Below are 20,112 nucleotides of genomic sequence, written 5' to 3'. Positions count from 1 at the left end.
AAGCCCCTGCTTCTTCTACCTGCTCCTTCCTTACACCCTCCTGCCTGCCCCACCCCTCCCTGTCCTAAGCAACTCAGCCAATGGCAGCAGGAGTCTCTTTTCCCTATCCTGCAGTGACCTTTGTGACATTTAGGGTAGCTCAATCAACCAGAGCCAAAGGCATCACCAGAACCACAAAATCCCATAGTGCTTTACAAGACAGATTACATCTCATTTAAATTATACTTTACACTGAACTCACCTGCAATGTATTTCAGTGAAAATTATGCATAACTAAGTACTTTGGTATCAATGGGGATTAAGCGCAGTTAAGGCATATTGATTTCAAAAGAATTTGCCATACTTACGTTTTCTAGATTGCGCGCCCTAAGGCAGGGATGGGGAACCTCCAGCCTACCGGGGGCGGGGCAGGGGGACATACAGCCCGGGGTTGGGGGGAGATACAGCCCATGGGTGGGGACAGATAACAAGTGCGTATGTAGAGACCCACAGAAACTTTCTACTAGACTTTAACAGGATCTGTGTACAATAGGCCTTCTCCTTTCCTACAATGTTTCTAGTCTGCACACTATAATGTTCTGTAGCCCCAGCCGCAACTAAGTGGAAAAATCATGTTGGTATTTGAGATTTGGGGAAGGGGAGAGGGGTGAAGAAAGAAAAAACAGACTGTGCAGCCCCTTAGGCCTCAGAGTGTATAGCAATTGCTGAACATAGCAAAAAAAGGGTGGAAAGGGAAGATAGGATTGTCAACATGCATGATTCTATCACCGGTATTCTTGGCAACTAAAATGTGCATGGGTGGGACTGCACCCCACCTAGCCAGTTTTCACAGAATCTGAGATGCAAAAAGACTGAAAATCTCGGATTCTGCTTTAAAACATCAGAACGTTTCTGGTTGTTGGGGGGCTTGAAAACATGGGAACAACATGAGCTCACAACTCAGAAACCAAAAGCAAAAGGAATGAGCTGTTGCTTCCCAACTGTCAGAAGGAGGACTTTTCCACTCATCACTGCCCCCGCCCCGAGCGCACTTCCAGGCCTAATCTATTGGCTCTCCAGTGTTCCACTCATGTCTTCTTTACCGTTATATTAATCCCTGTCCTAAGATTTTGTAGGGAGAATCAGGAAGATTTTGTAAATGTATGCAAAACTATTTTAATTTGCATGATTAACTGCAGAATTTGGTTGCAGAAGGGTGTGTTTTAGATGTAACCATCTAGACTTGCTGGTCATTACAGAACAGCTTCATTGCTTGCACCGAGCACACACACACAGCACTTCGATATAAGCTCTCCCTTGAAGTTTCAGTAATTTATGGGATACTGGGTAGGGGTGATCAGCTGAGCAGATACACAATAATAACTGATAAACAATATGGGCATCAGGAGCGCTTGCCTCGCTTGAGCAGCAGAGCTGCCAGGCTCCAAATGAAAAAACGTACTGGTGGAGAGAGAGAGAGAGAGAGACGAGCGGGTGGATTGTTGGTTGACAGTGAAGGAGATTTAATTAAACTCTGATGTATTATTTTTACCTAGTTAATCACTGTAATTGTCACTGCAAGGGCTTTACAGGAAACCTGGTCTGCATGTCAACGATGCTGCTATTACAGGTGCTGGGAGAACCAAGCAAGCATGTTTAAAAAAAACCCACGCCAGTAATGCTGGCCAGAAGGTGGCAAAGCAGTCAGTAGGGATGCAGAAAAGGGGTCATTAAAGCATAATGAAGCTTTGATATTTGTCCTCCCACTCCTCAAAGGGATATTAGAGATCAAGCAAAAGAACAGCATGTTGGAATAGATGTATTTGAAAAAAGAGACGTCACCTGGAGGAGGTGCAGGAGAGCAGGCACCAATCCTCACTGCAGAGAAATGGCCATAACCAAGTTCCTCCAGCCACTATCACCTGGGAGGCAGACCTCCCCAAGTGGATCCCGCTCTGAAAATCACTTGTCCCACTGACCCAGGGAAAGGGTCCCCTGAAGACCTGGCTCTTCTTCCAGGATTTCAGACCTTTGCTCATTCCCCCGCAAGCCATTCTTTGCTTTCGGGGGCAGCCAGTTCTTGAGATGAGCAAGCCTACCTTTCTGATCACTGGGGCTGATGCTAATGCTACACAGGCAAGATCAATTAGGGTGCAGCTTGAAGACTAAAGTGGCAGCTCTATCTAAGCTTTGCCAAGCATCAGATCAGCTAATTCAGCAGAGGTACAAAGCGCAGCCAACCCATCTTTTGGTATTCTGCTTTAGAGCCCACAGGTTCTCAGTACAGCCTGAAGCCACACTGACCTATATTCACAGTCAAGTATTTCTTATGCTCTTTCTTCGATGAAAACACTGTTGATTAATGACAGAATAAGCAGGTATAATGGACAGAAAATGGCGAAGGCTGCAGAGTGTGCATGGGGTAGAGACGAACAAGGCAAACAGCAAAGTTCTTCACAGAGGCCAGGCCAGCACCAAGCCAGATGGCAATCAGTTATAGACATTTCACAGAATTAGCTTCCACAAGCAGTTTCTCACAGATTTTATTGGGGAAGAGATCTGGAGGGCATCAAACGAAATGTTCTACAACTTAAATTTGTGGGAACAGGTGGTCCATCCAAGGATAAAGGGAAAGACACTCTGAGACAGAGACTGGTGAGATTTGTTCGTGAGAAACAACACCGAGACCCAGACAGAATGGAGAGATCAAGGGTTTGGACTGCCACCAAAGAAATGATCCCACAAAAAAAGATGTGGATGAACTGAAAAATGAGGGCAGATATTCAGTCTTTCTGAAGAACCAAACATGGAGATCAAAAGAGCCAAACATCCACATACATTAAATAAGACAGAAGAGATGGCAACTCTTCGTAACAATTGCCTCAGGGTTGACAAAAGAAACCCAAATCCTTGGATGGGGTCATGGAGGAAAAGGCAGGAAAATGGTCAACCATTCCCACCAAGAATGTGACTCTATAAGTGGGAGTGCAGGAACAGTCAATATCCTGCCAGGCTCCACACATTCGGAATTTCTGCCCTCAGCATTGACCTCCTCCGTTTCCTGCTAGTCTGAGGATCTGAGGCCTCTGCACTGGGGCTGGAATGAAAATAGAGTTTGTGCCATCTGTCAATGAAGAAACAGAGAGAAAGGGGAGAGAATTTCTGCAAATGGTTCCTGAGGCAGCAAAACAAGTTTGCGGAAGAAGCTCTTTCAGACTGTTCATTTTTTCAGTTCTCACTAAATAAACAGAACAATTTTATCATTCTCGATGGGAATGGTAGACTAGGAAGAGCAAGAGGCCAGTCTTTAAGCATGGGACACAATGTCCTCCTTTAGATAGTCAGAATCTTCATGGTTGGCCTATCAAAGGAAATTCTCAAGGAAGCACAGTTCATATATGAATTAGCATTTGCAAGACCACCATCTTGTGCAGAACTGGACAAAATGGGCTACATTCCCTCTGCAAAACCCTGTTAGCAAACATCAGTCTTCTCCTGTATTGCACTCTTAGCCCCAGCTTTTACCTCGGAAATTGGATTCACACAAACTAGCTTTACATGGTTATTGGTGCAAAACCACCCTTTGGATGACCTCCTGATACAGGTTAGGCTATGTTTGCTCTCATGTGAAAATCCCAAATGAACAGTGCATGTCCAAGCTCACTGCGCAAGTATAATTTATCATAGGTAAGAGATAAAAGAAGAGGGGGAACAGAAGGGAGAACAGAAGGGGAGACATCCACTCGCTTATTTTGAGACCTTGAAAAAATGTTCCCTGTCCCAGCATAGAGGAGGTCAGCCCCAACTTTGAATCTTCACTGTCATGTCTCTCACTTTTTCTTTCAGCCAAGCCCCAGCTCTGCTCCTGTACAAGGCTATGAGGCACGACTACTTCCTGGTATAAAACAGGCTAGGCATCAATTCAGCTTTTCCGTCTAATTCCTCTCCCTTGCCTTAAATCTACTGATGATTAAAATTAGTTTTCCAGTATCCCAGTACCACTGATATTCGAACAGATATTTGCAGAAGTTTATTTTGAACACAGAAGTAATTTTATACTTTGGAAAATCACCTTAAGCGCACTGCCCAATTCAAGAGATGTACATAAAACTGCTTATAACAAAGCCATCAGCACTCATGTGGCTTATGCGTGCGTCTTTCATGCAGCAGGTGGTGGGCTATCAGAGAGCTATAGTTACTTATGGACAAAATATACCCTGAACTGAAGCTAACAGAAACAGAGGAGTCAGTGTAGTGTAGCGTAGCGTAGTGGATAGCATACTGGACTTAAGGTGAGGGAGATCCAAGTTCATATCCCTCATCAGTCATAAATTTCACTGTGAATGACCTTATGGCAGTCACTATCACCCAGGGTTGTTGTGAACATAAGGGCAGGGGAACCACAAATGCTGCCCTTAGCTCCCTGACAAGCAGAGTGCAAATTTAATACAAAATAAATATATAAAGAACATAGCAAGCCGTCTTATACCAAGTTAGACCACTACTCCATCTAGCTCAGTATTGTCTTCAGTGACCAGCAGTGGCTTTCCACTGCTTCAGACAGGGGTCTTCTCCAGCCCTACCAGAGACTGAATATGGGGACCTTTTACATGCAAAGCATGTGGTCTGCCACTGAGCTACAGCCATTCCGAAATATAGGAAGGTGCCTTACACAGGTCAGAATAATGTTCTATACCAAGCCTCATGATTGTGCATGGACTGCCAGGGGCTCTCTAAGGTCTTCAGGCAGAGGTCTCTCCCCTCACTTGCCACCTGGCCCTTTTAAATGAAAGTGCCAGGGATTTAACCTGGGACCTTCTACATGTAAAGGAGGTGCTCTACAACGGAACTACAGCCCCTTCCCATTCTCAAAAATAGAAGTGAATTAGGAGGTTTGATAGTTGAGTTTTCAGCTTGTAATTATATCAGGAATTGATTGCCAGGCATTGGGGGTTTGCTAGTTTGGGTGTGCTGGCATCACAGTTAATAACATTAATACACCAGAGAAGCCAAATAAAATTAATTTTCCCCTGTGGATAAGGGTTTAAATTGCACTGTTCCACATAGCAAAAAAGAAAAGAAAAAAGAAGACAAAGCAGGGTGCAAGCACGACTGGCTAGCATCCAAAGAAGATCTATCCATGCACACACGGAAGGGAATTGTGTGTGAGAGCTAGAGCTTCAGTTTCTGTTTTTGCTGCTGCAATTCCCATTGCTGATAAGAGAAGCCACTGCTGTTTAAAAAGCAGCTTTTCTCTTCAGCAGTGAGTGCAAAGTAGAAAGCAGAGCTCTGGCAGTATGTACTATCCTCTCCTGCGCATCCCTGTCCTATCCTCTGTGGAAAATTAACTTGATCTGGCTACTCCAGTGTATCAATCTCATTAAGTGTGGAGCCAGCACACCCAAACCAATAAAGCCCAGATGCCTGGCTTCAGTTTCTGACGCAGTTAAAGCTGAAAACATAATGGTCTTTGCTACGATCAAGCATCCCATCACTCACGTCTCAGAATCTTTTCTTCATAGTAACATCTTTGGTGTTTTCCTGGCCTTGTCAGCAGCCTACCTGATAAGCATTTGGTGCATTTAACATGGCTAGAGGCCCTCAGCCAAAGACTATTTCAAACCAATATGTGAACTCCACCCTTCTGCACCTTTGCGACATCCTGCAGAGTTGCATCTCTCCTCTCTTTTCTGATAGCCCCCACCCCACCCCGGTTCACTTTTTAAACCACTCCCAATCTTTCTTTCACAGGACTCTGCTTCCTCTACCCTTCCTTGGCATGCTTAGGAGCTTCCATCTGCCATGATCCTCAGTAGGCTCAGAGCAGCTCAGCCAACGGCAACCAGAAGCCCTTCTGACTGCTCAGACCCTCTGAGACAAGACGGAGCCAACCGCTGCCGGAGGCTTCATCACCATCACAAAACCCCTTAGCACATAACAAGATATTGATTGCCTGAAAAGGTTGGCCACCACTCTGACATTTATTAAGCTATCCTGGAACTTCATGTTTCTTATCCCCTCAGGAAAACCTTAATTTATCAATTTCCAGAAGAATTCCCGCCCCCCAGCACAGGTTTGCTGAAAGGGTTAATATCCAAAAAGGCCCCTTTCCCATTTGCAGGTGACAGACCATTAAGTATAATGGAGATGACGAGGCATCTGTAGGCAATGAGCAGAAGTGACCTCAATGGAATTTTTAAAAAATCTTCTCTTTTTCTTGAGCTTCCCGTAACGCAGGCAAAGTAATTAACAAGATGGCTGTGAGAGCACTTAAATAAAAATAAAGGAACTGTGTATGCTTCTGTGTCACCCATGGGTTATAGCAGGGAAACTGTCACAGAATGACAATGAACTGAAGCAGATATTTGGGTAGACTAAGGTGTGATGTGAGGCCAATGTCTAGCAGAGCCATTCTCAGCCAGAGTCTCTTCGGGGCTCATAGCTGGGGAGAGTCCCCGGAGCCTTGTGGAGAGATCAGCAGCAGTGAGCAGTGAGTGCAAAGCACCAAAACGCTGGATGCAAAACACCAAAAGGGAGAGAAGGGAAAAGAACGGCTTCCAGGGTCAGGGAACAAGAGACCAATAGGGGAGTTCCCAAACAAAAGGTAACATTTCAGTGGTGGTTCAACCCGAACAAAAAGAATCACAGATCAGCTCATATTGAAACAGCTGTGTGTCCATTCCCTGTCCCACAGCAATTGTCTTCTTTTAAAAAAACACGATGAGTCTGCCTCCCAAAGAGCTTTAGCATTTGAAACAGATGCACTCATCCTATGCTACATTTATCCTAACCAATATTCTAGCAGAACATTTTTCCAACCTTGCTGGGTGAGCTGTTTGCTCCCTACCCTTATAAATCCCAGATTTTCCAACCTCTCTCATAATATTAGCACACAGAGTCACTCAATGAAATTGGTAGTCAGTAGGCTCCAAGCAGAGAAAAGGGAATGCCATTTCATACAATCCATTGGTAACTTGTTGGATTCGCTGTCACAGGATGCAGCGATGATCATTAACTTAAATCAGCCTTCACCAACCTGGTGCCCTCCAGATGTTTTGGATTTCAACTCCCATCAGCCCCAGTCAGCATGGAATCAGGATCAGGAAAGCTGGAAGTTGTAGTCCAAAACATCTGGAGGGCACCAGGTTGCGGCAGTCTGGCTTTACTGTTGTAAAATAGGTTAGGCCTATCCTCCGTGAATTTGTCTAGCAGCGAGTATCAGCCATGGTAGCCAGATAGAATCTCCATGTTCAGAATCTGTATCACGGAGTCTTATTTTCCATTAACAGAGAACACCCATGCTCAGGTAGCCAAAATGGCAGCAGCCACATACAATGTCTTTGTAGATTTGGGGGAACCCTGAGGTTTGCAGAAGTACAAATTTAAGGGGGAAAAAACCCTGTTTCACCAAAAACAGCCCAATAAGAACTCAAATCGCACAGAACGTTGAAAGACTGAGAGGAAGAAATGGAATGGCTGCAAAGAGAGGAGGGAGAAAGAGATACATAGACATAAAGAGGTAGCGAGAGAACCGTCTCATTTCCTAGAAGTCATTTCCTGGTTCACACTGAGAAATGCTAAAATGACCCAATGGATGGAAGCTAGAGAAATAAAATATTTGTATGTAGCTGGGATTGGGCACCAGTTTGTCCACAGCCTCACCACCCAAAATAAAAAAATCCCCCAAGGGTAGCAGCAAAGAAGAATTCCTCCTCTTTCTAACTCAGTCCTTATTTAATCTGTAAAACAAGTGAATACACATTCCAAATTAAATGCAGTTCATTCTCCATACTGCAGGTTGGAAGGGGGTGGCTGGGAGAAAGTGGTTTATGACAGCCCCAAGGTTTGCAAAAGAGGAAAATATCTCTAGGGGAAAAAACCCAAAGGAGCAAAAATACTCCACTAAGGACTGAGCCTGCTCTGTGCCCACAGTATGCCAAGTGTCTGTTACTAGGAGGGGGGCAGGGGGATGGAAAACTGGGTGTAGAGTGGAATGGAATACTCTTAAGGAAAGCATGGCTGGCTAGCTGGAACACTGAACAGGAGCATTCCACACTGCAACATGTACCTTTAACCAACAGATGTTGGGTAAACACAACAGGGGAAAGCTTTTGCCTTGATAGCCTCCATATGGGCTTCCCAGACTGGTCACTGTTAGAAACAGGACTCTGGACTCAATGGACCTAGAGTTGATCCAGCAGGATTTATCCTTAGCTCCTGGTTATTTTGTTACACATTAGCCACATTCACACAAAATGGTACACCAGAATTGCTGAGGATTCCAGCTTGTTGGTAATGATCCAGACCATGGGTTGTTGCTTCTCTAACAAGCCAAGATCCAGAAGCCAACAAAAAACCCTGGCTTCAAATTTTGGCTTGTTAGAGGAGAGACAAGTCAGGTTTGGATATAACGCTAGGCTTTCTACGGCTGGTAAATTCTTGGTTAGAGTAGTGTAGTCACTCCTGCTTACAGGAGGAGCAAAGCAGAAGCAATCAGACAGTGTGCGCCAGCTCACATGCTCATTACCAAGAAGCAAGAATTCTCAGCAACTCTGGCTTACCGTTCTGTGCAATTGCAGCCATTATTTTAAGAGCTGAACTATGTCACATAGTCACATGTAACCTTCGCCCGACAGACCCTCCTCCACTGCAAAGTGCCCATGGGAAGGGGTGCTTTGTACTATAAAAAGGGCAGGGAAAACAGGGTGCTTAACCCTTCTCTCCAAGATCAACCTTTCTCTGCCAACCCTTCTCTTAACCCATCTCTGTTTATCTTGAAAATATGGGTCTTGAATCACAAGGGTGCTTTACAATGGAAAAGGGGCTGCTGGGCTAACATGATGCACAGCTGCAGTGTAATCTGTAGCTTGACCCTTAGACATTATAACCTAAAAGTGGTGCCACCTGTCAAGCGAGCACTGCAAAACAGAGCCTTTAGAAGTGTACGAATGTGGACTTCCCAACTTAAAAAATCAGATGCAATTCCATAAGCTTTCCAAGCTGATCCAGCTGCAAAATTGTGCGTGCATGTGGTGGGGGGCGCTGCTGCTGTTGGTGGTTGCAAAACGTGGAATTTTGCCATGTAAACTAATTGTGAGTAGAAGTCACATGTATGGAAATGCCGGAGGGAAGGTTACACATGCACTGATTGGGCCTCACATTAATCCCCTTTTCAACTCTGAATGTTTCACATACACTGCCACGTATGTCCAGCTTTTGTGCAAAGCTGCAATGGCTAGAAATGCGGTTCTCTTCAAAGAAGGTTAAATAAAAGCCTTCAGGTTCTGTATTTGCTGCTAGGTGCTAAGGAAGATATCCAGATTTCATGCCATCTGGTCACAAGGATTTCTATGCATCCTGTCCACTGCATACTTTTCCACTAACCAGATGCAAAGAAGGATCACTAACTGGTTTTTGAACTGGTTCTCCTCTTCTTTCCATGCCCCAAATATTCTTCCTCACAGTTCCATTTCTTTCATGTTTTCAATTTTTCAAGTATAAGGGTTGGGTTTTTTAAGAACTCTGTTCCTAGAGTGGGATACAAATCTACTAAACAAACACAAGTAGCCTCTGTACCCAATTTTCTCTTGCTTTCCAAATGTGGACTACTCAGTGACTTCTCTCTTGCTTAGAGAGGCCATTTGAGAAAACAAGGCGAACATTTTCCTATCAGAAATCAAGTACTTTTCCTTACAGACCTTCACATGACCTTCTCCAATACTTAAGTCTGTCCCCATACTGCCCCACCATGCCAAGTAAGGATACAGGCCTACAACGAGAACCACAGTGAAGGGAGACAGTTTCCCAGGTCATTTGCGCCTCCGCAAGCTTGGCTCAGAGTTCTTATACTTCCCCTCGTCGCTCGGTTACTCAATCATCTTTCCAGCATTCCAAGCTTTTAAACTGAGCTCCCCGCGCCACTTAATCCAAGCTGCCGGTTCTTGGTCTCTGGCTGACTGCCAGCTGTTGACTGACCAGCTGTCTGTAATAATTAACAACTCCAGTTGGCAGAATTAGACACCCTTTTGCCAGCCAACAAAAACATCTGGGGATGCATTTCCCCCTCCCTCATGGGAACGGTTTTGATGGGAAGAGTGGGGGAGGAGTACGTTTTGACTCACCCCCTCCAGGATCCACCTTGAACTGTGGCACCTATACCCATCCCCTGGCACGCAACTCAAGAGGGCATCCTGTTACCAGGATAAGTCCTGTGATTGGCAACTGATTCAATTTTCAGAACAGCAGGTGTGAGTTAAAAGAGAAAACCTCCTGACTGAGGAGTGGTTCATTTATGCATATTAACAAGCTTGTTAGAATGGATTTAAAAACCAGTCTATTTCAACAACAACAAAAAGTAGGTGCTGGCCTTCAATTTAAAAAAAATATATGTTCAGGGTGATTTACAACACAAGCAAGAAAATACAATGACAATAAAGCACCACAACCAGTTGACTAGGAAAGCTAATTTCATGGCAAACCATCTATTCTATGCAAACTTGCAGGCTGCAGTGGCAGCAACAAGGTATGGCCAATGGGCACGTGGGGACACAATTGCCCAACCGGAATCAAGATGTCACTCCGCTGCCTCCAGTCTGCTCAATAGACATGCATACTGTGTCCACATATGGTGAGGGAAAAGAAGAATGAGACGACCTAAGAACTGCTGCCTAAAATAGGGATTGGCATTGTCACAGCCTTAAGATGTCAGTCAACCATGCCCAATACCTGTTGGGCGAGGCTCAGAGGGCATGACTGGCGAGGGTAAGAGCAAATGCATAACCCAGCAACTTGCCTGAAATCTACGGAGAGCTTTCCTTAAAAGTTCCATGACATGCTTATGAAAAAGCTCCCCGCCCCACCCAGAGCCCATGTTAAAAGGAATAAGTGAACAGTGGACAAAGAGGGAGAAATACATGGAAACAAAAGGAGGACAAGACAAGTGAAGCCTCTCCTTGGTAGACAAGCAGCAGGCAGGCCAGTATCAGCCACCATTACAGTCACAGTGTCCAGATTTCTATGCAGCTCTCAGTATGTGTGGAGAAAGTGTGGAAGGGTCAGATGCCAAGTGCTTCCTTGGGTAAGTCTTGCACCAGTTCCTAATCACCATTTTCCGATTGCCTTCCCTCCTCAGACCACTCCCACTCCTCTTCAATATATCCTGATCTCCCCGCAAAGGCACGTATTGCCATCACATATTTCCACAAATCTGGCTGATTTGTGGATTTCCATTTTACTATGAGTAAGACTGATGCCATTCCGGAGACTGTACACTAGTCTTACTCATACAGACTTACTTGCAGAGACCTTCCTGACACTTCCTGAGACACAGCAGAAGAACCCTGGTCAGCCCAGGTAGCCTGCTGGCCTAGTGCTATGCACCAAAAGGTCATTTATTTATTATTTATTATCCTGAGCCAGGGCCTGCAGGAGAGGCCACCACCACCACCGGGGAAGAGGTGGGCCTGCTGCTGCTGCTGGGCCTACTGCTGCTGGGCCTGCTGCTGCTGCCGCCGCCGCTGCCACCACCACCAGGCCTTCCCTGGAGACTTCTGCCTGGCAGACCACCAGTCCCTGCAGGACCAGACCCCCAGGTACCGAGCCAGCTGTGCTGCTCCACCTGCCCTCCCTGGAGGGGCTACATAAGCTGGCTGGCTGAGGTGGCCTGGGAGAGCCAGGGCCTGCAGGAGAGGCCACCACCATCACCGGGGAAGAGGCGCGCCTGCTGCTGCTGGGCCTGCGGCGGCGGCAGCTGCTGCTGCCACTGCCGCCGCCACCACCACCTGGCCTTCCCTGTGGACTCCGGCCTGGCATTATTTTTAAGGGGATTTTTAATTGTTTTGTGTGTGTGTGTGTGTGTGTGTGTGTGTGTTTTCCTTTTCCTTTTCCTGGGGGATTTTGTTGTGGTTTTAGGGGTGGGTAGCCTGCCTGATAGGCAGGATCGAGGGGGCATGTGTCCACCTGATGGAGGCAGTGGGGGGAGTGTTGGGGGCCAGAAGATACCAAGGCTGGGCGGCAGGCGCTGGCAGAGCACTAGGGGCAGGCCATGCCATGTAAGGGGAACAAGGGAGAGATGTGTAGTATCTGTCCCCTGCTCCGGGCCTGTCCAGAGCCAAAGGATGGCTGGGGGAGGCGTGACCCCATCTTCTGGCCTTCGTTTGCTGCTCTGCAATGCCAGGTCTGTTACCCAGAAAACCTCCCTCATCCATGACATGATCCTGGATGAGGGTGCAGACCTGGCATGTATTACGGAGACCTGGCTGGCCGAGGCTGCTGCTCCAACCCTTGCAGCCATGTGTCCAGCTGGATTTTCGTATGCACAGCAGCCGAGGGCTGGGGATCGGGGAGGGGGAGTGGCTGTTATCTACCGAGAGTCCTTGGTCTTCACCAGACCCCCTCTCCGGGAGACCAAGGTTGCTGAGTGCATGTATTGGAGGTTGGGCCCGAAGGGCAGTCTGGGGATTCTGCTCGTGTACCGTCCACCCCGCTGCATGACTGACTCCCTGGCCGAGGTGCTTGAGGTGGTCTCTGATGTGCGTGTACAGTCCCCTAACTTATTGGTGTTGGGGGACTTCAACGTACATTCGGAGGCCATCCTCACAGGAGCACCTCGGGACTTCATGGAGACCATGGCCTCCTGAGAGCTGCACCATATTCTAACTGGGCCCACCCATGTAGCCGGTCATGCACTAGACCTTGTGTTTGTTTCTGGAGAAGTGGGGAGTGATCTGGAAGTCGGGGGTATATCCACTACCCCCTTGTCATGGTCAGATCACTATCTGGTGACGTTGGACTTCTCGGTTCCACAACCCCTCCACAGGGGTGGAGGACCCATTAAAATGGTCCGCCCCAGACGTCTTATGGATCCAAATGGATTCCTGAACGCGCTTGGGGATTCTCTGGGGCATGCCAACGGCCACTCGGTCGAGACCCTGGTGGGTGGCTGGAATGCCGCAATCACTGGGGCATTAGATCAGGTGGCTCCGAAACGCCCTCTCCCCCTGAACAGGGCTCAGACTGCACCATGATTCAATCCGCGGTTACGAGCTCTGAAACAGGAGGTAAGACGGCTAGAGCGCCGGTGGCGGAAGTCTCGCTCCAAAGACGATCAGACATGGGCTAGAGCTGTATCTTCAGCCTATCACGTGGCAGTGAAGGCAGCAAAAAAGGAATATTATGCTGCCTCCATCACATCTGCAGAGTGCTGTCCCAGGAGGCTGTTCCAAGTGGTCCGGAGCCTGGTCGGTCCTGTGGCTCCGGAACCACTGGAACATTCTAAGGCCTCCTGTGAGGCCTTGGCAAGGCACTTTGCAGATAAAATTGATCAGATTAGGTGTGTTACTCTGCACACTGTGGATACAGTTAATGAGCAAGAGGCGGTCTTATCGTGTGGCAAACCGGTTTTGTGGGATCAGTTCCAGCTTCTTCCTCCTGATGAAGTGGACAAGGTGCTTTCATCGGTACGGCCGACCACCTGCTTACTTGATCCTTGCCCAACTTGGCTCATTATGAGCTGCAGAGAGAGACTGAGTGAGGGGATCAAGGCGGTGGTGAACGCCTCCCTTGAGGAGGGAGTGATGCCATCAGCCCTCAAGGAGGCAGTGATAAGACCGCTCTTAAAGAAGCCCTCCTTGGATCCTCAAGTTCTGAACAACTTTCGCCCAGTCTCAAATCTGCCATTTTTGGGCAAGGTGATTGAGCGGGTGGTGGCGGTGCAGTTGAAGGCACACTTGGAAGAAACTGATTATCTAGACCCATTTCAGTCGGGCTTCAGGCCTGGGCATGGGACAGAAACGGCCTTGGTCGCCTTGGTAGATGATATGAGGAGGGCTCTGGATAGGGGTGAATACTCCTTCCTTGTTCTCCTCAACCTCTCAGCCTATCTTAAGGAGCGCCTCCAGCAGCACCAGACAGGACGAGGGAGAGGGCCTTTTCTGTGGTGGCCCCCACTCTGTGGAACTCCCTCCCTAGGGAACTCCGTCATGCCCCCTCTTTAATGAGCTTCCATCATGCATTAAAAACGTGGTTGTTCAGGCAGGCATTTGGGGTGGGTTAGGGTATTTTAGAAAATGTTTTTATTATAGAATTGTATTGTTTTAAACTGTTTTTATTGTATGTTGTACATCGCCCAGAGTGGCTGGGTGACCAGCCAGATGGGCGATTAATAAATTTAATAATAAATAAATAAATAAATAAATAAATAAATTTATTTTGAAATCTCTTGACCATCCTTCATCTTAACAGATTCCAGAGCAGTGTATGTAGTATAATCAAACATTATAAAAAGGGAGATATTATCAACCATCATATAACATGAAACTGAGAGCCAACTAAACCATAAAACTGCAGAAAGAGGCAATATAAACCATTTAAAATGCCCAGGCAAATAAAAATGTCTTGACCTGGCATTGAAAAGACAGCAATGTTGGCACCAGTCAGTTAAATACTCTTAGTGATGGTGTTCCAAAGTCAGGGCACCACCACAGAAATGCCCTGCCCTTTGTACACACATAATGTATTGAAGGTCCCCAGAGAAGGGCTTCACCTGAAGAGCTTAATACCCAGGTAGGTTGGTATGGGAAGAGGCACACTGCCAACTATTTGGGTCCCAAGCCATTTAGGGCTTTAAAGCTAAGCACCCACCAGCTAAAAATTCAGGCCTCTCTCTAGGCCAAGGGTGGGACAAAAGGTAGACCTCCAGATGTTTTGCCCCTCAACTCCCAGAATATCTTGCCAGCATAGCCAACGGTCAGGAATGCTGGGAGTTGAAGTCCAAAACATCTGGAGACCTACTTTCTGCCCACCACTGCCCTGGACAATACAGCATTGGACCAAGACCAACACTTAGGATGTTTTATCGAACTGCTTGTTGTCTGTAGGCCACCTTTGGAATAGCCACCTTGTTTACTTCCTGGTTGGCACAATGTAATCTGGATAGCATGGGTTAATATTTTGTGAGTGGAAAGAGGCAGCTAATGAGAGGGAGGGAGGAGAGAAAGAGGGAAGCGGGGAGGGAAGCAGTGAAAGTTCCGAATGCTTTGTGTTCTTCTGCAAAGTCACAGCTCAAAAACACCCTTTGCATCTTCTCTGCCTCAGAGATGCATAAGCTCCTGAGCCCTTCACGCTTTCCTGGAGAAGGCTGGGGGGAAAGTGAACATTGCATTTTGGACACAGAATCACAGAATCATAGAACAGTAGGGTTGGAAGGGGCCTACAAGGCCATCGAGTCCAACCCCCTGCTCAATGCAGGAATCCAAGTCAGAACATCCCTGACAGATGGCTGTCCAGCCTCAGCTTGAACGCCTCCAGCGTGGGAGAGCCCACCACCTCCCTAGGTAATTGATTCCATTGTCGTATTGCTCTAACAGTCAGGAGGTTTTTTCTGATGTTCAGCCAGAATCTGGCTTCCTGTCACTTGAGTCCGTTATTCCATGTCCTGCACTCTAGCATGATCGAGAAGAGATCCTGGCCTTCCTCTCTGGGACAACCTTTCAAGTATTTGAAGAGCGCTATCCTATCTCCCCTCAGACTTCTCTTCTCAAGGCTAAGCATGCCCAGTTCTTTCAGTCTCTCTTCATAGGGCATTGTTTCCAGTCCCCTGATCATCTTTGTTGCCCTCCTCTGAACCCTCTCCAGTTTGTCTGCATCCTTCTTAAAATGCGGTGCCCAGAACTGGACACAGTACTCCAGATGAGGCCTAACCAGTGCTGAGTAGAGAGGAACTAGTACTTCCTGGGATTTGGAAGCTATGCTTCTATTAATGCAGCCCAAAAGAGCATTTGCCTTTTTTGCAGCCACATCACATTGTTGGCTCATATTCAGCTTGTGATCGACAACATTCCAAGATCCCTCTCGCTTGTAGAGTTGTTGAGCCATGTATCCCCTATCTTGTAACTGTGCATTTGGTTTCTTTTTCCTAGGTGAAGAACTTGGCATTTATCCCTATTAAATGTCATTCTGTTGTTTTCTGCCCCGCGCACCAGTCTATCAAGATCACTTTGAATTTTGTTTCTGTCTTCCAAAGTATTAGCTATCCTGACCAATGTTGTGTCATCTGCAAATTTGATCAGCATTCTCTGCACCTCCTCCTCCAAGTCATTAATAAAAATGTTGAAGAGCACTGGGCCCAGGACTGAGCCCTGCAGTACCCCGCTCATTATCTCTCCCCAGTTTGAGAAGATCCCATTGATCTTCTTTGAGTCTGATTCTGTAGCCAACTGTGGATCCACCGGATCATTGTTTCATCTAGCCCATGTTGAGCTAGTTTGTGAATCAGGATATAATGGGACAACATGATGTTGTTGCAGAGGAACAAGACATGTACAGAGCTTGTGAATCCTGCTCCTGTACAGCAAGGTCATCCTGAAGCCCTTGAGAGCTGACATAGCATATATGCGAGTGAACGCACGAAAGATGTGGCTAGTAGACTCAATGACATTTGGATACCTTCCAGCCCTATGACGCACCATGACTCAGGTGAGTCACTGAAATGGCCCAATCCTACTTTGCATCGCTATTACTGACCCTGCTGCTGAGCTCCAGCAACCGTTTCAGAGCATCAGTGACAAGCCCCAGAGTGTCACTTAGCTAAATGATTATCAGAGAGAATGCCAAGCCCATCTTCATTTCAGCTCCATTTAAAAAGATGTGTGTGTGTGTGTGTGTGTGTGTGTGTGGGCGGGGTGTAAATCAAAAGATGGAAACCAGTCCTGTAGGAGGGTAACAATTGAACTGGATGCCAAAGTAACAATAGTTGAGTGAACTGGGACTTTCTTGGTGTGTGTGTTTTAAAAAAAACTTGTTACAAACAGAAATCTATTCCTGTAATAACACGGGGAGGGGGCCCTCCGTGTGCCTTGGGAACATTTTGTGCAAAGACGGGCATGATAAAGGACAAAGAAGGCAGGGACCTAACAGAAGCAGATGAGATTAAGAAGAGGTGAAAAGAAAACACAGAAGAACTATACAGGAAAGATCTTAATGTCCCTTATAGCCATGATAGTGCGGTCACTGAACTTGAGCCGGACATCCTCGAGAGTGAAGTCAAGTGGGCCTTAGGAAGCATTACTACCCTTGAAAGACCAGGTCCACAGCCTGGGGGTCATTTTGGACTCCCAGCTGTCCATGGAGGCTCAGGTGTCAGCTGTGAGCCGGACAGCGCTGTATCAACTCCATCTGATACAGCGGCTGTGCCCCTTCTTTCCCGACCATCTGCTCCCATCGTCAGTACATGCCCTGGTCTCCTCTCGTTTAGACTACTGTAATGTGCTCTACGTGGGGTTACCCTTGAAGACGGTTCGGGAGCTGCAGCTGGTACAGAACGCGGCGGCTCGCCTGATTAAAGGCAGCCGCCGGCGAGATCACATCACTCCAGTGCTGAAGGAGTTGCACTGGTTACCAGTTGTTTTCCAGGCCAAATTCAAGATGTTGGTTTTGACCTTTAAAACCCTATATTGTTCCGGCCCAGCCTATCTTAAGGAGCACCTCCAGCAGCACCAGAAAGGCCGCTTAACAAGATCAGCCTCGGATGGCCTCCTCTCTGTCCCATCAGCCAGGACAGCTAGACTGGTGGGGACGAGGGAGAGGGCCTTTTCTGTGGTGGCCCCCACTCTGTGGAACTCCCTCCCTAGGGAACTCCGCCATGCCCCCTCTTTAATGAGCTTCCATCGTGCATTAAAAACGTGGTTGTTCAGGCAGGCATTTGGGGTGGGTTAGGGTATTTTAGAAAATGTTTTTACTGTAGAATTTTATTGTTTTAAACTGTTTTACTGTATGTTGTACATCGCCCAGAGTGGCTGGGTGACCAGCCAGATGGGCGATTAATAAATTTAATAATAATAATAATAATACTAACAACAAAGCTAGCAGAGATGACAGTATTCCAGCTGAGCTATTTAAAATCCTAAAAGATGATGCTGTTAAAGTGCTGCACTCAATATGCCAACACATTTGGAACACTCAACAGCGGCCACAAGACTGGAAAAGGTCAGTTTACATCCCAATTCCAAAGAAGGGCAACGCCAAAGAGTGCTCAAACTACCATACAATTGCACTCCTTTCACATGCCAGCTAGGTTATGCTCAAAATCCTTCCAGCTAGGCTTCAGCAGTATGCGAACCAAGAACTACCGGAAGTACAAGCTGGGTTTCGAAGAGGCAGAAGAACTAGAGATCAAATTGCCAACATTCGCTGGATCATGGAGAAAGCAAGAGAATTCCAGAAAAACGTCTATTTCTGCTTCATTGACTACGCTAAAGCCTTCGATTGTGTGGATCACAACAAACTCTGGCAAATTCTGAAAGAGATGGGAGTACCAGACCACCTTACCTGTCTCCTGAGAAACCTGTACGAGGGTCAAGAAGCAACAGTAAGAACCAGACATGGAACAACCGATTGGTTCAAAATTGGGAAAGGAGTATGACAAGGCTACATATTGTCGCCCTGCTTATTTAACTTATATGCAGAGTACATCATGAGAAATGCTGGGTTGGATGAATCACAGGTCAGAATTAAGAGTGCCGGGAGAATTATCAACAACCTCAGGTACACAGACGATACCACCCTAATGGCAGAAAGCAAAGAGGATCTCAAGAGCCTCTTGTTGAGGGTGAAAGAGGAGAGTGCAAAAGCTGGTTTGAAACTCAACATTAAAAAAACTAAGATCATGGCATCTGGCCCCATCACTTCCTGGTATATAGAAGGAGAAGAAATGGAAGCAGTGACAGATGTTATTTTCTTGGGCTCCAAGATCACCGCAGACGGTGACTGTAGCCATGAAATTAAAAGACGCTTGCTCCTTGGGAGGAAAGCTATGGCAAACCTAGACAGCACAGTAAGAAGCAGAGACATCACCTTGCCGACAAAGGTCCGTCTAATCAAAGCTATGGTTTTCCCAGTAGTAATGTATGGCTGTGAGAGCTGGACTATAAGGAAGGCTGAGCACCGAAGAATTGATGCTTTCGAACTGTGGTGCTGGAGAAGACTCTTACGAGTCCCCTGGACTGCAAGGAGGTCAAATCAGTCCATCCTAAAGGAAATCAACCCTGAGTGCTCATTGGAAGGACAGATACTGAAGCTGAAGCTCCAATATTTTGGACACCTAATGCGAAGAGAAAACTCTCTGGAAAAGACCCTGATGCTGGGAAAGACTGAAGGCAAAAGGAGAAGGAGACGGCAGAGGATGAGATGGCTAGATAGCATCACTGATGCAATGAATATGGACTTGAGCACGCTCCGGGAGAGAGCGCAGGACAGGAAGGCCTGGCGTGCTATGGTCCATGGGGTCACGAAGAGTTGGACACGACTGAACGACTGAACAACAAATTTTTTGCCTGGAACCTGAAAGCCAAGCATCAGCAGCAGGGCCCACAAAACTAAGGAGGGCTATTTGTTTTAGCCAAGCCTGCCAGGTTGAGACAGGCAGCCTGTTCAAGGCTTCTAAATGCTGCCTGCATTTTCCATACTGGGAATGCAAAAGCATGGAGCACACTGGCCCGGAGTCCACAGGCAGTGCTTAATGCACTTCTCAAGCTGTTAGGCATTAAAGTGGGGGTGTTCCAAGGTTACTTAAGCTAAAATGTGCCTGTCTAAAGTGTTGGACTGGGACCTGGGAGACCCCGGTTCTAGTCCCCACTCGGCCATGAGGCTCACTGGAGGACTTTCTGACTCTCAGCTTAACCTACCTCACAGGGTTGTTACGTGGATAAAATGGATGGGAGGAGGACTGCATATGGTGTCTTGGGCTCCTCAGAGGAAAGGTAGGATAAAGATGTAACAAATAAAGAAAATTAATGCTAACTATGTGTTCTAGACAGAGCTGCTGACTACATTGCCTCCCACCCATGTGAAATGGAAGGGTTACTTGGGTTCCCAGGCTACAGAGACATTAGCACAGTTCCCAGACTCTACTGCAAGCTAGAGAGGGGGTAAGAGTTAATTAGTATCAGCACTGACCTGTGAGCAAAGGCCATTCTTGTGGATTTTCTTGTAAATAAGAGCTGGACAGATAAAACAGATGAGGCTTCCCATCGTTGCACCGGTTAGACCCAGGATGGTCTCCACTGGCAGAGAAGAGGAAGAAAAAACATATGGTGAGCGACAGTTCTAGCTGAGACAAGAGACTGCGTGTGAATTAAC

The 20,112-nt window shown here is 46.9% G+C and overlaps 1 protein-coding gene across 6 annotated transcripts in view; it reads right to left on the bottom strand.

The window, feature by feature from the left end:
- Positions 1–20,112, bottom strand: part of SLC38A10 (solute carrier family 38 member 10) — an 82,822-nt gene that overhangs the window by 28,754 nt on the left and 33,956 nt on the right. For all 6 annotated transcript variants that reach the window (XM_084837649.1, XM_084837652.1, XM_084837650.1 and 3 more), the window contains one exon: positions 19,930–20,036. In XM_084837649.1, the coding sequence (XP_084693775.1) occupies positions 19,930–20,036 (107 nt within the window). The remainder of the gene's footprint in view (positions 1–19,929; positions 20,037–20,112) is intronic.

Source organism: Heloderma suspectum, chromosome 2 (genome assembly GCF_057233095.1).
Source record: "Heloderma suspectum isolate Gila_16-S chromosome 2, 16-S_ref, whole genome shotgun sequence".
Taxonomy (NCBI): Eukaryota; Metazoa; Chordata; class Lepidosauria; order Squamata; family Helodermatidae; genus Heloderma; species Heloderma suspectum.
This window is presented reverse-complemented; position numbering and strand designations above follow the sequence as displayed.